The sequence below is a fragment of the Dendropsophus ebraccatus genome, chromosome 4, assembly GCF_027789765.1.
Source record: "Dendropsophus ebraccatus isolate aDenEbr1 chromosome 4, aDenEbr1.pat, whole genome shotgun sequence".
Lineage (NCBI taxonomy): Eukaryota > Metazoa > Chordata > Amphibia > Anura > Hylidae > Dendropsophus > Dendropsophus ebraccatus.
This window is the reverse complement of record NC_091457.1, coordinates 95,949,895-95,972,709: the sequence shown is the minus strand read 5'-3', so window position 1 is coordinate 95,972,709 and position 22,815 is coordinate 95,949,895. Positions and strand designations below refer to the sequence as shown.

Here is a 22,815-nt window from a genome sequence, read left to right as displayed (position 1 = left end):
ACATGCACAGTTGAGTCACCGCAGATCTGTAATGTTAACGTGAAAGGAAATTGTATGATTACTCGACTGTTTCCTATACAACAATCCCCATTCATAAATGTCATTGTACTTCTGAGTGCATGAGATCTGATAACAGAAATACTTGGGGAATCCCCCCATACAGAAGGTGTAATGAGGTTACATATTCAGATACGCAAGGGTATGCTCTACTCCTACAGCAGGTAGAATCCACCTGCACTAGATTTCTAGAAAAGGTCAAGTTAGGTGCTCGCTTCGGCAGCACTTATATGAAAATTGGAACAATACAGAGAAGATTAGCATGGCCCCTGCGCAAGGATGACACGCAAATTCGTGAAGCGCTCCATATTTAAAAAAAAAAAAAAAAAGGGCAGATTAGTGCTTCATAAAATAGGCACTCTGCTATGTAGATGGCTCCTATAGCTACTCATCATTCTTTGCCGACATTCTGAAATTCCCACCCATAGAAGCAGAGAACTTTTATAAGCTGCTGACTGCCGCTGGAAAGCTGAACAATGGTTGCCTAAATGATACATGAAATTAAAGCCATCCGCACTTTAACTTTCTTTTACAAACAAGTTGCAGAACTTGAACATGAGAAAATAAACAGAAAGGAGTCAAAATATTAGGGAAAAATAAAAGGAGAAGTTACAAGTGAGCAAAATACATGGAATTTGCTCTGCAGAAAAAGAAATCAGCTCAGAAGAGGCGGCTGTGTCTCAGCACAACAAGCAGTCCTGCATATGCCAACTTCCCCTCTATACAGTACCAAAATATCCTCTGTGTTTCATTTCACTACCTGTATATCCCTATACTGTGACCACATCGAAACTTAGGTTGGGTGTGCAGCCCCTCAGTTTTTTGGAAGTTCACCTTGTACTTGCTACCATCAGAGCTAATTATGCTCCATTCTGAACTCGAAAGTGTGAAGGAGAAGCCTGCATAATCTTTGGATCCTTTTATTGCAGTTTCTTTATGATGGGTCTCCAAGCCACAAAAGACTTTTTTTTTTATTTTTACCTTGGCACATGGTAAGGCTAGGTGCAAACTAGTATACTGGTATAAAGTTCTTTTGTGATCATACAGTAAACGGAAAAGATTAGAGATGAGCGAACCGGGTTCGAGTCGATCCAAACCCGAACGTTCGCTATTTGATTAGCTGGGGCTGCTGAACTTGGATAAAGCTCTAAGGTTGTCTGGAAAACATGGATGCAGCCAATGACTATATCCATGATTTCCACATAGCCTTAGGGCTTTATCCAACTTCAGCAGGCAGCGCTAATCAAATGCCGAACGTTCGGGCTCGGATCGACTCGAGCATGCTCCAGGTTCGCTCATCTCTAGAAAAGATACAACTTAAGGCTATGTTCCCACGTGGTATTAGACTGGCCATTCCCTGACCCGGACGTGTCACGGAACGACCAGTACTGCAGTACAGCCGCAGAGTTATGATGCAGGCACATCCGTGCACGCCCGCATCAGAACTCCCCACAGCACACTATGAAGCGTGTGGCCGCAGCCGCTGACATGTCAGTTTTTGTACAGCGCCGCTAGAGATCCCGGCCGGAGCGTATACAATGTGTATACACTCTGGCAGGGATCCCATAGAAGATAAGGCAGCGTGTCCATTCGTACAAAGTACGGCCATTGTTGCCGATTGCAACAACGGCCATACTTTTACAAAAAGATACGCTGTGGGAACATAGCCTAAAGGGTTACTCCAGCAAAAAAAAAATCTTTCATATCAACTGGTGTCAGAAAGTTATACAGATTTGTAATATACTTCTGTTTAAAAATCTCAAGTCTTCCAGTACTTATCAGCTACTGTATGTCCTGCAGGAAGTGGTGTATTCTTTCCAATCTGAGACAGTGCTCTCTCCTGCCACCTCTGTCCATGACAAGAACTGTCCAGAGCAGTAACTAATCCACATCCACGAAGAGAGGTTAGGAGCTGATAGATATCAATTTCATATTGGATATATCTATCTCTTTTCTTTCGTTTTCTCGCTGATGGGCTTAGCATGGGGCACATCTGCTAGCTACAGGTTACAGCAGTGTTCAGTGGCACGGGTAGGGCTCCAGAACAACATTTACGGTATATAACAAAAAGAAAAATACACAGTTAATGGTAACAATTTTCAATGCAGGATAAGGCTGGGTTCACACTATGTATACTTGAGGCTGTATTTGTGAGGCTGTATAGCAACCAAAACCAGGAGTGGATTGAAAACACAGAAAGGCTATGTTCACATAATGTTGTAATTGAGTGAATGGCCATCATTTAATGGCAAATATTTGCTGTTATTTTAAAACAACGGCTGTTATATTGAAATAATGGCAGTTATTTACCGTTATATGACGGCCATCCACTTAATTTCAACATTGTGTGAACAGAGCCTTTCTGTGTTTTCAATCCACTCCTCGTTTTGGTTGCTATGAGGACCTGACTTGAGGACCAAATACTGCCTGAAGTATACAGTGTGTGAACCCAGCCTAATACTGTATATCTCTAAATAAGTCATAGTTACCATACATAGTTATGTATGGTGAACGAATAATCTGCAAACAATGAATCCGGTCTGGTTAGGGAGCTAGTCTTCTGCAGAGTTTTCACTGTATTAGTAATTGAAAGATAATGGATTTTAGCTGTTTACCCTATGTATTGGAAGTATTGGTGAATGATTTGGTTTTGAAAATACCATATATAGTCTACCTGTGCATACGACTAGCAATGTCTTAATGACTATGAACAAATTTTATAGATGGAATAAGAAACCAGTATATTAGATCAGCTTGCCCAACCTATTCCCCTGCAGCGTTGATCCAGAAGAGGCAACCACCGAGCTGGCTGTACTATAGTAAGAGGGCACCAGTGATCTTTAAAATTCAACATGATAACACAAGGGGAAAGGGCTGAAGGCCAGGCAAAAACAAAAAATATATATTTTTGCCCAGTTACATTTGAAACCAAAAGAGATTTGTATGAATAACATGACGTTTTAGGTCAACTTAATATAATTTCTGAGAAAAGGGAAGTACAAAAAGAACAGTTGATTTCAGAATATGGAGCTGGTGTCATTAAAGTGTATTAAAGTGTCCCATGCCCCTCCATCCAGGAAAACTAGATAATGCCCAATGCATCCAGATGTTTTGTGTAACATTAGTAATAAACAGTTCAGTTATTCAACAACATAATACCCATGGATGTAGACAACCACCACCCAATTTTTAATATTTTCTGGTTTTATCTCAGAAAAGCTTAAAGGGGTATACTCATCTAGGACACTTATAGATATGTCATAAGTGTTCCCTAGATGCAGGTCCTACCTCTGAAACCCGCACCTATCTTTACTAGGCGTTACACAAACAGCATACTTCATGGGGCCAGGCCTCAGGCCAGTCAATGTGCATATGCCACAAGTGTCCCTTAAAGGGATTATCTAGTGCTACAAATAGCCACTTTCTTCCAGAGACAGCACAACTCTTGTCTCTAGTTCAGATGTGGTTTGCAATTAAACTCCATTCACTTCAATGGGACTGAGTTACAAAACCCACCCCAAACTGGAGACAAGAGTGGGGCTGTCTCTGGAAGAAAGTTGCCATGTTCTTGTAGCACTAGATAACCCCTTTAATCCTTAAATGATTTGAAATTCTGAGGCTGAAAACTCTTTTGGACTTAGTCCTGATCACTCAGTCCAGGTTTGCTACGGAGCATTGATGAATGTAAAACATATCAGTCTGGAGTCCAGGTCAGTGCTGCTGACTAGATTAGGTCACTGAGGATTATTTGACCTGATACATAGAAACAAATCCTCATCTGTAAGAAGCATTCAATTTCAACAGGTATTCAGAATCCAGAATTCACTATGAGCAAACACTGCGAGTATATCGGAAAACCCTTTAAGTCTTTAGAGCTGCTGACGCCTGAATCCCCTAGCATAAGCTGCCACAGGGAGTGAAGCACACAAGCCATCCTGTTCATTACTACATGTTCTTCCACTTGTCCACAATGTCCTATATGTTGCTCCACCTGTTTCTGGAGCCATAGGCTTTGTAAGGTAATGAATAGCCTGTTTCGGGCTTATTGAGCCAGTGGTTCTGAGTTTGCCTCAGTTGTTCTTTCTGCTCTTGATCAGACAACAATCTTGAGATTTTTTCCTGATCTTTGAAGGGGCTTCTTCCATACTCCTGCCGCAACCATGTTCTGTACTGTAGAGATGAAAAACAGGAACATATTTAGTATGATAGAGGCCTCCAGAAAGTGTCTCCAGAATACATTGCCCTGACAGCTTGTGGTAAGGGAGACAAAAGATGCTATAGCGTGCCCTACTTCTCCAATGATAAAGAATCAATCTATCAATGAATTTGTTATAAAATAACAGGTAGTTAGCCCCCTCAGTCTGTAGTATCCCCCACGTAGACATCCCTCCTGAAGGTGGTCTCGCCAGTAAATAGGATTACCCCATGTAGGTAATCCTCCTATAGGCAATATTCCCAGTAGTAAGCCCCCTCCCCATAAACAGTATCCCATTTGTAAGTAATGCCCCAGTAGCTAGATGTGAGTTTCCCCCACGCTGTAAAATAAAAAAATAAAAAAACATATTCGGCTCCTGCTCCATGTTCGTTGTCTTTTATTTCTCTACAAGTGCTCGAGTGACGTCACCAGAGCACTTGGCAAAAGAGCCCAAAGGGTGACTGGCAGGGAGGGGAGCCCCATATTTACCTTTTTCCTTTATTTGATGGGACATGTCCATTACACTGAAAATCATCACCATTTCCGAGCTTCCGATCTCTGGGAAGGCATGTCACATAGAAATTCCACACAGGTGCTGTATAGTGTGATAGCAGTGCACATATAGTGAGCAATCATAATCACCGAGACTTCACTGCTTTACCTACTACCAGTGCAGGATTTCTATGGGACCTCTTTGATTCTTCATCAGTAGGAGGTCTAAATCACTTCCAAGGCTCACCAAGCAGAACATTAGTGACAGTGTGTTTTATTTGTGACTAGAGATGAGCAAACCTCTAGCATGCTCGAGTCGATCCGAACCCGAACTTTCAGCATTTGATTAGTGGTGGCTGCTGAAGTTGGATAAAGCCCTAAGGCTATGTGGAAATCATGGGTATAGTCATTGGCTGTATCCATGTTTTCCAGACAACCTTAGAGCTTTATCCAAGTTCAGCAGCCACCGCTAATCAAATACCGAACGTTCGGGTTCGGATCGACTCGAACCCAAACCCGGTCCGCTCATCTCTATTTGTGACCCTTCACACACACATGCGGTGTCATACTAGGCACTGGAACACCAAAGCATAGTAACAAATACAGCCCTGTTTGTTGTTATATAATTTCTGCCCATGGAGGAACAAGAGGCAATACATGTCCCTCGGCCTCCCACATGGCGCCTCTGCTCGTTTTCTGTTCACAGCGCACAGCGTATTGCTATAGAGGAGGCCAAGTGACATGGTTGGTCACATTCTTCTCCATGTATTTTTACTTAAATTAAAGAGTTATTTAGAATATACAAAAAATTAATAAAGCTTAAGAGCGTCCTAATGATTATGTATATGTATTTCAAGAGTCAACTCAAGAGACTATTTTTATATGATCTACTGAATTTATGCCAGAACTTCTGGCTTAAATTCTATAACAAATAGGCATGCTCTACATATAGAGGAAAAAAGGATCCTACACCACATAGAAGAGGATTCTTTACTGTAAAAGCAGTGATACTATCGAACTCTCTGCTACTTTCATAGTGTAATCCTTTAAAGCGACTCTGTACCAACAATCTGACCCCCCCCCCCTCCCCCCCAAACTGCTTGTACCTTCGGATAGCTGCTTTCAATACAAGATCTGTCCTGGGTCCGTTTGGCAGGTGATGCAGTCATTGTCCTAAAAAACAATTTTTAAACTGGCAGCCCTGTGCCCAACGGCTGGGGCTTAGATTGTGTATGCATTAGGCTGGCACAACCTCTCTGTCCCTCCTCCCCGCCCTCCTCATCATTAGGAATGCTCCAGGCAGATTGCCTTCTATTCGTCAGCTGTGTGAATACTGAACATGGGCTGGATCATTAATCACCTGTGCAGTGTTCAGACGGGGTGGTGCAAAGTTAGGTCACAGATACTCCCGTTTGGCACGAGGCTGCAAGTTTAAAAGTTGTTTTTGAGGACAATAACTGCATCACCTGCCGAACGGACCGCAGGACAGATCTTGGATTAAAAGCAGCTATCCGAAGGTACAAGTGGTTTGGGGGTGTCTTTTCTGAGTGTTAAGTCATAGTCACTAGCATATGGGGAAGAGTTGTTAATCCAGAAATTAAGGCCTGGACTTTGACTACTGATTGACAGCTGAAGTGCACAAGATTGCATAGAGCTTAAAGAGGAACTATCAAAAGGTTAGACTAATCTAACCTGATGATATCTTCCTATTGCATGCGGGTCACTGAGGATGAAGCTGTGGGCACCATTCCTGTGCAGTATTAAAGTAGTGCTCTGCCCTGTCAGGCTGTTTGGAGCACTGCCTTGCCCCGCAGGTGCCGATTCAGCCTCGACCAGTACACCCCTTCCAATGATTATAAGTGGAGTGGGCCAGATGGGGGGCGGTAAGACACATACCTTTATCCTCAACGGGACAAGTCTAACCTGCTTATAGTTCCCCTTTAACATGTTGCTTTAGAATACAACTATAGCTCCATAGATAAAATCAATTACACTACACAGGCCTTAGCCAGATAGCCAGATATTGGGTTTTTTCCTACAATAAAGATAATTGACTTCTACCTCCTGGGTTTTTGCCTGAATCTGGATACACTAGATGGACGTCATTTTTCAGCCTTACAAACTGTGTTACATTTCCACTGCTGTGTGACTGATTGTAGTCATGGAGTTATGTGCGCTGGAGGGACTTTTTTCAATTTCTTTTTAGATCAGGGTAGACAAAGTGATGTCTACAGCAGCTCGACAACCTTAGGCTGCGATTATTAGGCTGTATGCCACTAATGGCAGATGGGTCTTCCCATCATTACCTTCCCTCAGTGTCTCGAGAGAGAGAGGACTGCTAATGCCTACGCATTACACAGAGGCACAGCCTCTTCTGGTTGGCGCCAAACAACGTACGAATATACAAACATTTAAGTTTTTTTTTTTTTTTTTTTTAGCAAATTTATGTGCATTTCAACAGAATTATGATATCAAATGGAACAATGCGACACACTGTTCAGCAACTTTAAGGTTTGAATAGGGGTCCTGTAGGTGCACATGCACTACCTCTTCTGGATGGCATCTCAGTAAATTTACATATGAGCGAATATGCAAACTCTTTGATTATTATTCGCACGCAATGAATACACTTTTAGGCTGGGTTCACACTACGTATATTTCAGTCAGTATTGTGGTCCTCATATTGCAACCAAAACCAGGAGTGGATTAAAAACACAGAAAGGCTCTGTCCACACAATGTTGAAATTGAGTGGATCACCGCCATATAACAGTAAATAACTGCCATTATTTCAATATAACAGCCGTTGTTTTAAAATAACAGCAAATATTTGCCATTACATGGCGGCCATCCACTCAATTTCAACATTGTGTGAACAGAGCCTTTCTGTGTTTTTAATCCACTCCTGGTTTTGGTTGCAATATGAGGACCACAATACTGACTGAAATATACGTAGTGTGAACCCAGCCTCAAACGTTAAATACATTATTAAAACGATAACATTAAAACCAATAAAATTTGCTGAGGTATCATGCATGCAGCCTCAAACGTTAAATACATTATTAAAACGATAACATTAAAACCAATAAAATTTGCTGAGGTATCATGCATGCAGCCTCAAACGTTAAATACATTATTAAAACGATAACATTAAAACCAATAAAATTTGCTGAGGTATCATGCATGCAGTAGCTCCTCACAAATTTGCAACCTTTATTTGCCATCTTTTGACACTGATGACTGTATATTCTCAAACAAAAGCATGTACTATTGATGTCTTCTGGGTGATGTCACAACATAGCGTGTGGTCGAATATACAAACCTTTCTATGTGTAAGCTAATATGTACGCATTGAAAAGTTTGAATAAATTATGGAAAAAAATCGTACAATGCTCTGAAAGTTTACCCACAATACCCATGTGGCCAAATTCAGTTTATGTAGCGAAGGAGAGGGGGAGAGGTAAGGTAACAGATGTTTGGGCAATCGTTATCCGTTCAAACCTAAACCAACTATTAGCCAATGATGGTTGTCTCTATTACACACGGCCAATAATTGTTTCCTTAAAGCCCTATTACATGGAGCGATAATCGGCTGAATCGATCCCATTATCGCTCCATGTAATAGGGCCTTAAGGAAAAAATTATAGGCCGTATTCGGACGATAATCTTCTTATGTAATAGAAGACAACGATGTCGGCTGATCAGTGTCTGTCGTTTGTCTTTCAACATGTTGAAATACATAAGACTTAGAAAGCAACAATCTGCTGCCGTTGCTCCGTGGAAAAGGAGCATCGGCAATAGACCGCTACTATCTGCTAAGGGCTGCCTGGACGATCTAGCGATCAACCGGGCAGCCCCCCCGCAGCTCCTCCTTTACTCAACCACTTGCTGCCGACGACTGTAATAGCGGCAGCAGCGAGCGGGGAACGAGGAGCAAGTGAGCGATGACAGGACTCGTTTGCTCCTCTCAGTCGCCCCGTGTATTAGGGGCTTTAGTTTAGACAAAGTTGCAGATCAATTAGGCTCTAGTTATGTAAACTAACTAACAAATGTAAAGACACAACATTAAAGAGTAAAAATAAAGTGCTGGGAGTGACTATTGCAGTCATTTTTTTTATTTAGCAACAAAGACTTTGCTATATAAAGTTCATACACAGTACCATGTTCCAGACTATGACTCTAAAGCAGGTTTAATACATTGCTACTGCAACTTACCTTTTACCTTCTTCTTGACACAATATAACTTGTGTTTTTGTTCTCCTTTCCTGTCTACTAAGCTGAGCCATTTTGTTGGTTTTTGTTCAGCCACAGTCTTGGTCTCGGTTATTCTCGTCCTCAGAGCCCCTGACACGCGATGCCTCTCCCATAAATGGGTGGAGACACCAGATGACTGTGGATCTTTAAGACTCTGTGTTTCCTTGTTGTTAAATCTCCACAATTCTGTGATATTTATGACCCAGCTGTTACATGTACTAGTACTCCCCTCTGAGGCCTAGACTCTGAAAGTGTTTAGTCTTTAGTTTTTTTTTTGCAGAAATCAATAGTACAGGCGATTTTAAGAAGGTTTAGCTACACACACACCCTCTCTTCTACACTCTATTTCCTTTAGATAGTTGGTCAGGCCAGGCGGGACGTGTGAACACTTGTTCTAAGCTAGTAACCCCACCATCATGTTTTGCTAGCCTCAAGCCTCAGGGTAGCCAGAGATAAGGAAGCAACCCCAATTGCCTGATACTTAAAGTGACACCGTCACCCCCTTTTTGCATTTTGACATCTCTACACAGGTGTAAAGGGTAAATTTAGCGGTTTTCATACCCTATTTTATATAATAAGTCATGGTGCTTGTTCAAGTAGAAAGTCATCTTTCATCAACTGCAGATTGCAATAAGTGGGGGGGGCCTCACGGCATTAGCGCCACTTAGCCACAACGACACAGTTGGCCCCGCCCCCTCGCTGGCCATTGGAACAGGCTGGCCGAAAGGTCTAGACCCCACCCCCTTTACGGTGGCCAACCAATGGGCATCAAGAGGGCGGGACCAACGGGGCAGTTGTGGGCGGGACTAAGTGGCGCTAATGCCGCAAGGCCACGCCCACTTAATACAATCTGCAGTTGATAAAAGGACACTTTTTACTTGAACAAGCACCATGACGTATGATATGAAATAAGGTAGGAAAAACACTAAATTTACCCTTTACACCTGTGTAGAGATGTCAGAATGCACAAAGGGGGTGAGTGTCACTTTAACTTTAGGACAGTCACCCCCTCTAAAGTAGGAGAGATCAAAGGGACTTTACCGCAGTAGAGCACAGTGCAAGATAGCTGCTCTCTACTGACTTTCACTCAGCTGAGTATGAAGGAAAATACTACCTAGCTACCCCCAGAGATAAAGTCCTGGGACTTGTACTACCAATCAGGACAGAAACCCGACACTGAGTGGCAGAAGGAGGTCAGGTGAGCCAACTGAGAATCATCTATACATGAGTACGAGGAGTTCTCCAAGACACTATGTATATGTACACTTAAACACATCCCGGCAAAGTACTCACTACATTAGGCAAGGAGCCCTCCTATTCAGTCCCTGACACCTGCTACTCTTCCATTCTTCTATCTACTCTTTCTCTACAACTTATTACTTCTGTTATTAGTATTTCAGTACTTAAGAACTGTTACTTTTATTGCACTGAAGATATTTTTCTAAGTTAAGATGGATACTGTTTAAGGGTGCCTTCACACCTACCGACTCGCAGCGTTAACGCTGCAAGTCGGCTAGGTCCTGGCAGATCACTGTCAGTACATACACGCAGCGGTCTGAACGACCGCTGCGTGTATGTAAATCCGCCGGCTGCTTAACCTCTTCTGATGCCGGCCGGCCGCCTCCCGCTCAGCTCTGTATACATTACCTCCTCGCTCCACGGGGTCCTGCTCTCGCGCCCGGCCAATCAGTGTTTTGCCCTGCCGCAGCCACTGATTGACCGGGCGGGAGAGCAGGACGCCGGGACCCCGTGGAGCGAGGAGGTAATGTATACAGAGCTGAGCGGGAGGCGGCCAGCCGGCATCAGAAGAGGTTAAGCAGCCGGCAGATTTACATACATGCAGCGGTTGTTCAGACCGCTGCGTGTATGTACTGACAGTGATCTGCCAGGACCTAGCCGACTTGCATTGTTATTAACGCTGCGAGTCGGTAGGTGTGAAGGCACCCTAAAGTGGAATTGCACCTACATCTCACTGGTCCTACCTAAGGTCCGATTGCCATGTGTCTGGGGGTGGGTGTTATCACTCCTGGCCACTGTGACAGGTATCCCCTAAAACACCAGAGCCCATCAGCAGGTTCAATGCCAGTTTCAGCAACTCGGGCCACAGCATGTAGCCAGTAAAATGAGTCATTGGGGGCAGAACTTTCTTTTTTGTTTGCCCAGATTGACATTTTGGGGGTACTCTACCTATAAAATGTTCCTGACACTTCATATAGGCGGCCATTATGTGAGCTCAGATATCACTAGAAGAACCAACACAAACATGTAACATTAGAAGTGAATTATTAGCATTTCTCTCCTTATTTTGCTCCATAGAGGAGTAACACAAGCAACAACATAATAATGAGGAACAGACACTGCCCAGACCTCAAGCACAATCTATACAGGTAGCGAAACAAAAATTTTAAAACAAAACAAAAACTGTATCTTGCCAAGATTACAACATTGGTAAATACTCAGTAAAGCTGCCGCACAGGATTCCTGGGACTCATGTACAGCCATATGACAAGGAGTGAATGCCGTGGTCACATAAATCATGGGTTGTTTGTCTACATCTTACAGACAGATCAACAGCAGCAGGGACTTAAAGGGGTTTTCCAAACAAGACATGATTTCTTTCTTAGAGTCCTTTAAGGGCTCTATTACTGGGAGAAATCATCTGCCGCTCACTTGTTGGCTAATTGCTCACATTAAACATGTCAGGAATAATCGGCCATCGGCCACACATGTCTCCACGTAATAAGAGATGTATGGTCAGCGGCTGATTAAAAAGAAAGGGCTTATATGTAGGGTCATGTCTACTCTCCCATTACATAATAATGCTCCACTGAACAGAAGATAACCACAAACAGCTCTTTTTATTTTCATCCAAAACGTCCCATAAAGAACATTTGTGCCAGAAACAAAAATTGGTTCTGATTCTTGGCTCAAAATTTATAATTGAATTGACTTTTCCTTTGGTAAATCTAAAACTTTTTAGTAGTTTGCCCATTCTCTGGTTATCACTGCATCCCAAATGCATCAGTCTTCTTTTTTGCAGTGATCATAATAATTTCTCAGTGAACATCTGCTCTGTTTGTAGTTGTGTACAGCACACCCAGTACAGGACATGCTGTTTCTGATACAGAGTGTCAGCTCTCACACTGTGTGACTAGCAATGCAGGGAAGGCGCTGTGTGTGGTCTGCGGGGACATCCACAAGTGTCACAATAACAGGAAGGGTTAATTTCTTTGGTGTTGCAATCTAAATCAGCAGATACTTCTACATGTGATTGTTGTCAGTTGTTGATGGACAGATCATGACCCAGGAGAAGATCTAGATAGTTTGTTAACTATTGAGCAGATAAAAAAAAAGTGCAATGTCAGAATTCTGTGACCTATTACCCTTCTATGGGGTGTAGTATGTAACACTATGAGGACAGAACAACATAAATACAGTGACTAATATCACTGCACAACACATAAGAATTTTCGTTGCAATTTCCTCAGGCTGTAGGGCTTACAGTGTATACTATGGGGGATGTGTATGCTGGTGTTATATCAAGCACTGTCCCCATTCACCCTGCCAAATTTACCGGTGGGACTGAAGCAGATGTACATTTCTGCCATGGTTTGTGCCCATTTTCAGTGATAGACCATGATAAAATGGGCGCGAGAGGAAGTCATGCCTCCTCCCCGCCTTAATGCCCACCAGTCCATTTGGTGCCAGATATTCGGGTAACCATGGAGAAAACCATGCCTGATCGGTACTGCATGCGTGACGGGTACCATTTGAACCTTTTCTAGCCATACTACAGAGAATCCTTATAGAGAGTACAGCCCTTTTTTTGAGGTCTCCTTGGTACCAACCTCATAGTTTTTTCCATAGTGGCAAGATGGAAACGGCAGTGAGCTAAGGAGTAAGCACATAGCTAACATTTAGGGGTCTGAACACCTAGAAGCCAACCAATTAAAACCCTTGTCTTGTCTATGTGACATGTCAAAAGTCTTATTAAGGCGACACGGGCACTTTTACACTCTTTACATTTGGGCAAGAATCACTATCACCCTGAAAAAGGACTATATTATCTCTTATTTCCTATTCATAGAATAAGGTTAGTGTCCAACATGTCTAGGTTCACGTGTAAAATGACTGTGGGGTACTGCGGCCAAGCTTACTCCCCGCTCTGCGGACTAGCGGCGGCAGCAAGTGGGGAACGAGGGGCAAACGAGCACTGACCGCTTGTTTGCTCCTCATAGTCGCCTCTTATAATAGGGGCTTTAGATACATTGTTTTATAAATGAGTTTGAGACAAATAGCAGGCACATTTTCATCTCAGACAAATCGGAATAAATCACAGTCCATTCTAAGAAACAAAACCTGAGCTGTGATTGGTTGTCATCTATCTCTGATTTTTGTCTCAAGCTCATTGATAAATCTGTGCCATTGACTCCTGTTTGCATCCATTTCCTTATCATTTGTTTTGTGCATTTTCCATTTAAAGGCATATTGCTTTGAGCTTTCTATCTGGGCACTTTAATGTCCTCATTGGTCCTCATATGCTTACATATTACAGTTGCCATCTTTCTTGTTGCAGCCAAATGTTGATTTCAATAATCAAAGTCCAACAGCTTATATGGCTGGGTTTGTCTTTTTTATAAATAGAGATGAGCAAAATCACTGTAATAAAGCAAAGCACTCATCAGCCTGCTGCCGTTTAACTCACTGCCGCTCTGTAACGTTCTCCCAGTTTCCCAGTAAGGAATCGGACACATCACATTGGCACCTTGATCCCTACATGAGAACCCAACCTTAGGGTCCTACAAGACGAAATGTTTAAGGTGCCCAAACACTTTTAATAACCAACAGTTATCTCTCCTGTCCCTCCTGGCACAGTCAAACGTTCAGGAGGGGTAAGCCTCAGCCAGACTACTCTGGCTCTCACTTATATCTCCCAGAACAATAGGATCAGGCATTAAAAATGCATCACTCCTGACCCTTCTCCCAAATGACATCATGTGTTGGTCTCTCCCTGCAGCTGCACATGTGTGGTTTGAAGTTCCTGGCTGATGGTTATCATATTATTATGCTATTACCTCTTTCAGCAATGTCATTTCATATTCCTGCAGCTGCTGCTGAAATCCAATGTTCGGACCCACATATGACCTTACAGCTTTTACAGCAGACAAACATTCTTCCCAGCCAAAAGATGTCACCGTCATAAGATAGGCAACCAAGATAGTAGTGCTGCGGGACACACCTGCCAAGCTGTATATTCAGAGCAGAAGACATGCAGCATTTAGTTCATCATGATACAATCACCACAAGTCTAAAGATGCTAGATTGACAGATATTGTCTGTTTCTGATTGGAGACTTGAATGGTCTATGTGTTATGTAAGTTCTGTAATTCTCAAATAGACTTTCTCACCATTTTAAAATATCTGCTTTACATGGAATGGAATATTTACAGGCTCTGGACAGAAGCAACTAAAGTGTGTGTGAGCGTCAAAAATAAAAAATATGTAACTTTTTGCCAATCTGCACCACATAGGGGGCGTAGTTTCTCATTTTATTTAATAACGTTACATTACAAAGTAATATAACTTATTTAATATACTTAATTTAAAAAAAATACAGTGGTCCTTTAACTTACAATGGCCTCAGGTTACAATATTTTCAACATAAAATGGTCCTTTCTGGACCATCGTAACTTAAGACCAGACACACAATGCTACAGACAAACAGGATTTGATGCACATGTGAATAGCTACATGATTGCCCAATTGACCAAGTGGGTATTTTACTGGTAAGACCCCAGTGTTAATGAAGTGCATACACTGAATTGGCTGTCTAGTAGCATCTCTTTCTAGTACACTGTGATACTACATGTCCTGTACTGCTGTGTGTTTCTAGTATCTCCTCTCTACAGTACAGTATGATACTATATGTCATGTACTGCTGTGTGTCTAGTATCTCCTCTCTCCAGTACAGTGTCATACTACATGTCCTGTACTGCTCTGTGTCTAGTATCTCCTCTCTACAGTACAGTGTGTTACTACATGTCCTGTACTGCTGTGTGTCTGGTATCTCCTCTCTACAGTACAGTGTGTTACTACATGTCCTGTACTGCTGTGTGTGTCTAGTATCTCCTCTATCCAGTACAGTGTGATACTACATGTCCTGTACTGCTGTGTGTCCAGTATCTTCTCTCTTCAGTACAGTGTGATACTACATGTCCTGTACTGCTGTGTGTCCAGTATCTCCTCTCTACAGTACAGTGTGATATAACATGTCCTGTACTACTCTGTGTCTAGTACCTCCACTCTACAGTAGTGTGATACTACATGTCCTGTTCTTGTGTGTGTCTAGTATCTCCTCTCTTCAGTACAGTGCGATACCACATGTCCTGTACTGCTGTGTGTCTAGTATCTTCTATGTACAGTATAGTGTAATACTACATGTCCTGTGCTGCTCATTACCTGTGGCAGGATGAGCTGCTCCTTTGGTCACCGGGTGAGGGCGGCTTCATTTTATTTTTCAGGGACCCTGTGTGATCTAAACAGGATCCTGAAAACGCTCCGGGCCTTTACATAGAAAGTTATTTACAGTCTCAAATAAGTTTCTGACTGTTGTATGTAAGTTTTGATCTCAATATACAATATAGTTAACATATAATGGTCATCTTGGAACCAATTAATATTGTAACTTGAGGGACCATTGTATATATTTATTTTTTAAATGGCCTGGAATATCAATTTAAATAAGAATGCCTTTAAGTGGACCAAGGATTTCTGTTGTCCACAGTATATCTATGCATGGTAAAGTATAGAATGTATAATATCATCTATAGTAGCTAGATCAATAGAATACATAAAATATAAGGTATGCTAAGATGAGGCCATTACCCAAGATAATGCCAGTGACTTCCATGATCCCCCTATTTGAGAACTCTATTTCCATTTCGTGCATCAGTATTGTACTGTTCTTTATTTTAACTATTAAAGGCTTGCATTTTAGAAAATGATAGAATGGCTTTGCAACCTGCATTGGAAAAAAAACTATTTGGAAAAAAACTAATTGTTGAAGTTGAAAACCCTTTTAAAATCAGAGTTTCTACCCCAAAACTTAAAGGGGTTGTCTAGCGTTTGCTGCTGGTGCATATACAATAAACATCCTATTCTTAACTCTCCGTGCTCCCCTGGTGACACCTGTGTCCCCCCCCCCCCCGCTGACTCCTCGTCTCGGGAGTGACAGCCCACTCAGCCAATCAGTGACTGAGATAGGACAGCCCCACGGGACAGAGATTGGCTGCGTGGGCTGTCGCTCCGGAGGCGAATTCGTCTCGAAAGTGGAGGCTCTGCAGTCAGCGGGGGTCATCGTGACACCAGAGAAGGACACAGAGCGAGCGTGGACAGGTAAGTATAACTTATAAGTATGCTTATTGTTTTATATGCACAAAAAAAATTACTGAACAATCCCTTTAAAACAGTTAATAATTCTGGACTGGAGAGAGAATTGTGCTGCTGATGTACTATAGCTGCTCACTTTATAAACTAGAGCTACAATTTTAAGTCAAACTGTGAAAAGTGTTAGAGCTGGGAGAACAAGAAGAATATATAACAAAGTATTTAAAAAGTTTTATCTAGCTTTATTTAGAAAAAAAAACCATACAGCAGCCCTGCAGCGTCTGCTGTTTTGAAGTAAAACTTTGCACCGGTATCTGTTAGCACACACTGGTTCACAAACGAGACTCACCAGTGTACCAGGCAGCCGCCTCCATTTAGACGACATTCATGAATAAACTTGATGCTCTTCTTAAAATGCTGAATCCTAAAGAAGAAAAAAAAAACTAAATGTAATTCTAAATGTTCCTGTCATCCTAAAAAACTGAATGCTGAGACCCCACTGATCTCTAGATATAGCCAGGAGAAGCACACAGATTAGTGCTTCTCTCCCCAGCTTCCTGCAACCTCCATCTCACTGCAAAAGACGAACTGTATAGGCTTATTGGAAAAAAACACAATTCGAAATTAGTCAAATGCTTTGTGCAGTAATCATCATATAATCATAAAATTGTTGGTATACAGTACATAGATTAAGAAGCGTTATGCACTAGGTTGGCAAACGTGTTGCGATTATTAGTGTTCTCAGTTGGCTGTTATGTGGATCGCTCATGCAGTGTGTTTTGCATGATACACTGTAGCGATCTCTGCTGTAAACAGCCAAAGTAGCGCTTTCAAGTGCGGCGCTTTAGATAGTCAATTAATGTCTAATGATCCACTATTTAGTATTGATAATAATATGTAAGTTCAATGGTGTAAATACACCGCTCACCGCTCCCCCGTGTAGCGTGCAGTCTTAGGTCTGTAGCGCTGGCCAAAATAGGACCTCTAATAACCAATATCCATATACATCAGAACAATATATATAACCTACAACTAAAAGATGCTGGACAAGATACTAAATTTATCAAAAAATACTTTATTGTTACATACAGAAAATATATTTTAAAAACATATTAAAAAAGGGAGCAGAAAATCATACAACACATACATCAGATGGTATACAAGGCAGAAAAAGTAGATATGGTATGTTCTATATACTGAACAGATGATTGTATATCACTTGACCCACAGAGGTGTGGAAAGTGCACACAAAAAAAAGTGTACTAAAAGATAGTAATGCTAAATATATAATGCTGCAAGTGCAGACTAAGGTGCAAGCTATGTGCAATCTCAATAATGCAAAACAAAAAAAAAAAAAAAAAATTTAGAAAATATATATATCACAAAATAATACCTCAGACCTCTGGGTGTAAGAATGTCCTGCCTAGTACTACCACTCACCCAACGCTGCGTTTCGCCGTACAAACTTTATCAAGGCTTTAGATTAATGTCAATTAATGTCTAATGATATACTCAGGGGCGTAACTAAAAATGACTGGGCCCCATAGCAAACTTTTGATTGCCCCCAAACCCCCGACTTACCACTAAAGCATCAAGTATAGTCCTAACTACATAACTGCAAGCGCTGGTCAGGAGTGCTTGCAATTAAAGGCACATTTGCAAAACTGGGGAAGCCAGCTCGGCCACCGGGTGCTGCATATGATGACGGTTCATGGGGCCCAGTGTATTGCAGGAGCAGGCCATGGGGCCCCCTAATGCAGCGGGCCCCCTAGCAGCTGCTATGGCTGCTATAGTAGTAGTTACGCCCCTGGATCCACTATTTAGATTGATAATAATATGTAAGTTCAATGGTGTAAATAAACCGCTTCCCCGTGTAGCGTGCAGTCTTAGGTCTGTAGCGCTGGACCGTGAACACAGGCAGGGATGGTTGCCACTTATGGCTCACTGTTGAAAAAGGGGCCAAGAAGGCTCCGAAACGCATCCAGCTGGAATAATACGTCTATGATCCACTTATTAATACTCACTGGATCCCCAAAAAACTGCTACATACCTTGAAAACAAGAATTTTCAAATTCAGCGCCATTTCAACACGTGGTCTCGCGGGCAACAACAGCTACCACGCATGTGCGTGGCCACAAACCTGCCTAACACCGAGTGGACCTTAGCGCCAAAACGCCTGTCATCATCCCTGCCGGAGTGAGCCATACGCGGCAACCATCCCTGCCTGTGTTCACGGTCCAGCACTACAGACCTAAGACTGCACGCTACACGGGGGAGCGGTGAGCGGTGTATTTACACCATTGAACTTACATATTATTATCAATATTAAATAGTGGATCATTAGACATTAATTGACTATCTAAAGCGCTGCACTTGAAAGCGCTACTTTGGCTGTTTACAGCAGAGATCGCTACAGTGTATCATGCAAAACACACTGCATGAGCGATCCACATAACAGCCAACTGAGAACACTAATAATCGCAACACGTTTGCCAACCTAGTGCATAACGCTACTTAATCTATGTACTGTATACCAACAATTTTATGATTATATGATGATTACTGCACAAAGCATTTGACTATTTTCGAATTGTGGTTTTATTTTATTTTTTTATCCATATACCTTTTATTCATTTTTTCATTTTGACCTTTTCATTTTTTTCACTTTTTGCTTTTGCATTTTTTGAATTTTTCATTTTTTATTTTTCCACTATGTATGTGGATCTTTAGATGCATCTCTAATTTTAACTATATTTACTAAATATTGACTGTACTTATTTACTATTTATATTAAATTCTTTTAAACCTTATCCTTGTACATTTCTAACTCGAGGACCTATACATTTTCTTTCTATTGTTCACTTACTAATTCCTTGGGGTATAGGAATATTCTAGGCTCACCTCGTTAGACCTGTAAACTAAGCAGTTGAACTCACACTCCTCCTTTTATTCCTTAACTTGTATAGACTTATCATTGAGCTCGCCTGTTGCGGCAAGGGAGATCGCAGGGAGTTGGGGAGAGAAGCGTTCAGCCGCATGCTTCTCCCAGCCATATCAGTGAACACTCAAACCCTGACCCATCAAAATATTTGACATGTCAAAAGTCTTTTATAATGAATGGCACACTTTAGTAATAAAATTTCATTGTGATTGCTAATTACTTAAAAGTAATATTATTACATTGGGATCAGACATCTATGAGATCCATAAACCTTATACTACAGTAACAGCTATTTCATCTATTACTGCTGAAAATCAGCCTTAATCTAGATCATGTCTGAAAGGTTGTCACATCACTGATATAATAACATAATTACACTGTGATCAAACATGAGATTCACACACCTTATAGTATAGTAACAACTCTGCTACTTAAAGTGTCACTGTCGTTATAACTTTTAAAATCTAATTCAACAGTAGATTTGCTATAAAGCAAGTTTGCAATACACATGCTTTATTTTTTTTGTTGTTATCATGCTGTAAAACAAAGCTGAACTTACCAGAAATCCAGGCCCAGTCTTTCTGAATTGTGCTGGTTAAAAAAAAAAAAAAACAGGTCTAAACCAAGGAATTCCGGCCAGTACAGAGAGTCATGGCTCAATGTGTCCGACAATCACATGACTGCCTTCTCTCTGTGAGCGCTCAGATGGCCTGGGAAACACAGGACTTCCTGTTCTCTGACTTTTTCCTCTTTGAGGAAAAAAAGAATCAGAACACAGGAAGTGCCATGTTTTCCAATGATAACTAAAAATAAATAATGAATGTAAATTGCAAACTTGCTTTATATTACATCTACTGTTGATTTAGAATTTTAAAGATATAATAAAAGGTACACTTTAAGAATTTAGAATTTTATAGGTTAAGGGTGCTTTAAGATCCGCTGCGGATCCAGTCCCATTCATCCCTATAGAGCAGTGCTTCCCAACCTTTTCCACCTCGGGGCACACCTTTGAAAAAAAAAATTCCTCGGGGCACCCCTACTAAATGATGTTCTACAAAATAAGAAAACCGTCATACAGTGACTCACAGGTGACGTCTTCTTTGATCTGAGGAGTCACTTTCCCTTTTCCTCTCCATCCGCCATGATGATTTCTTCCAGCTACTTTTCATCCCTTCAGAACCTGCAAGACAAACAATTTAGGCTCCGCACATTTCTAGCAACTTCCTATCCTTTCTCCCTCCTGTTGGCTCCCAAAGTAACTGCGCTGTTTGGTGTTATGTGCAGTAAAGCGAGTAAGAATGTGGGATGCCCCCTGTATGTAGGATCCCCTGCTGTACCCCCATGAGCTAATAATGCCCCCAGAGGTGGCCCCATATACTAATAATGCCCCCAGAGGTGCCCCCATATACTAATAATGCCTCCAGAGGTGCCCCCTATGAACTAATAATGCCCCCAGAGGTGCCCCCTATGAACTAATAATGCCCCCAGAGGTGCCCCCATATATTAATAATGGCCCCAGAGGTGCCCCATGAGCTAATAATGCCCCCAGAGGTGCCCCCATATACTAATAATGCCCCCAGAGGTGCCTCCATATACTAATAATGCCCCCAGAGGTGCCCCCTATGAACTAATAATGCCCCCAGAGGTGCCTCCATACACTAATAATGCCCCCAGAGGTGCCCCATGAGCTAATAATGCCCCCAGAGGTGCCCCCTATAAACTAATAATGCCCCCAGAGGTGCCCCCATATACTAATAATGCCCCCAGAGGTGCCCCATGAGCTAATAATGCCCCCAGACGTGCCCCCTATGAACTAATAATGCCCCCAGAGGTGCCCCCCATATACTAATAATGCCCCCAGAGGTGCCCCCCCATATACTAATAATGCCCCCAGAGGTGCCCCCATGTACTAATAATGCCCCCAGAGGTGCCCCCTATGAACTAATAATGCCCCCAGAGGTGCCTCCATATACTAATAATGTCCCCAGAGGTTCCCCATGAGCTAATAATGCCCCCAGAGGTGCCCCCATATTCTAATAATGCCCCCAGAGGTGCCCCATGAGCTAATAATGCCCCCAGAGGTGCCCCCATATACTAATAATGCCCCCAGAGGTGCCCCCTATGAACTAATAATGCCCCCAGAGGTGCCCCCCATATACTAATAATGCCCCCAGAGGTGCCCCCATATACTAATAATGCCCCCAGAGGTGCCCCTATGAGCTAATAATGCCCCCAGAGGTGCCCCCATATACTAATAATGCCCCCAGAGGTGGCCCCCATATACTAATAATGCTCCCAGAGGTGCCCCGATATACTAATAATGCTCCAAGAGGTGCCCCCCATATACTAATAATGGCCCCAGAGGTGCCCCCCATATACTAATAATGCCCCCAGAGGTGGCCCCCATATACTAATAATGCCCCCAGAGGTGCCCCCATGAACTAATAATGCCCCCTGCTCTGCCCCTTAAAAAAAAAAAAAAAAAACATCCTACTCACCTAATCCGCGCTGTGGCTACAGGCAGCAGCTCTCCTCCTCCTCTTCGGGTTCCATCTTGCGAGCCGCGGGGACGAGACTTCCGGCAGGCGTGATGACGTCACATTATCACGCCTGCCGGAGAGGTCACGTCCCGGCCTCCCATAGGCTGCTGGCATGAAGTGCCGGCGGCCTATGGGAGTGAATATAGGAGAAGGACGCAGACACTTCCTGCTCCTATATTCTGCTAACTTTAATGTTCCGCCTGCTCACCGTGTGGGCGGAACATTAAAGTGATCCGTGCATCCCAAGAAGCTGCGCGGCCGCAGCTTCTCGGGATGCTTAAAGAGACAGCGCATTTCCCACCGGGATCCCGCAGCACTCCTGGCGGGTTCTCCCGGCACACCAGTGTGCCACGGCACCCCGATTGGGAAACGCTGCTATAGAGCACATACTCGAAGCGGGATTGACATCCCGCTGTGAGTATGTGCGTTATCCCCCTACCGCCCGAAGCTCGCAGCCGAGAGCTTACATTACTTGCTCGGCAACGCGGCTGCAGGTCAGGCTCCCGGCTCCTTTCCGGCTCAGCCAATCAGTGCACGGCAGCCAATGTATGCTCTCGGCAGCGGGCTGCGGGGGGGTTAACGCACATACTCACAGCGGGAGTATGTGCTCTATAAAAATGAATGGGACTGGATCCACAGTAGATCTCGCTGCAAATCCGCAGCGTGAAATCCGCTGCAGATCAGGTAGGTGTAAAGGCACCCTAAAGGGGTTATTTAGCGCCACAAAAACATGCCCACTTTATTCCAGAGAGAGCACCACTCGTCTCCAGTTCAAGTGTTGTTTGCAATTGAGCTCCATTCACTTCAAAGGAACTGAGTTACAAAACCTCACCCAGACTGGAGACAAGAGCAATGCTATCTCTTGAAGAAAGTGGCCATGTTTTTGTAGCGCTGGATAACCCCTTTAAAGGTCAGGCAGATATAATATGTATATGTATAATAGAAATAAAAA

General features: G+C 42.7%; 1 protein-coding gene and 1 non-coding gene across 4 annotated transcripts in view; one reads left to right on the top strand and one right to left on the bottom strand.

The window, feature by feature from the left end:
• The first annotated feature begins 264 nt into the window (after nt 1-264).
• Nucleotides 265-371, top strand: LOC138790406 (U6 spliceosomal RNA). The gene has a single exon (XR_011363064.1). It is a non-coding gene; the product is annotated as a U6 spliceosomal RNA (small nuclear RNA).
• Nucleotides 372-2,513: 2,142 nt separating this feature from the next.
• The window catches only part of LOC138789791 (dual specificity protein phosphatase 22-A-like), a 49,149-nt gene continuing 28,847 nt past the window's right edge, over nt 2,514-22,815 (bottom strand). For all 3 annotated transcript variants that reach the window (XM_069968603.1, XM_069968602.1, XM_069968604.1), the window contains 3 exons: nt 16,732-16,806; nt 14,072-14,243; nt 2,514-4,227 (listed from right to left, as the gene is read on the bottom strand). In XM_069968603.1, the coding sequence (XP_069824704.1) occupies nt 4,033-4,227; nt 14,072-14,243; nt 16,732-16,806 (442 nt within the window). In that variant the 3' untranslated portion in view covers nt 2,514-4,032. The remainder of the gene's footprint in view (nt 4,228-14,071; nt 14,244-16,731; nt 16,807-22,815) is intronic.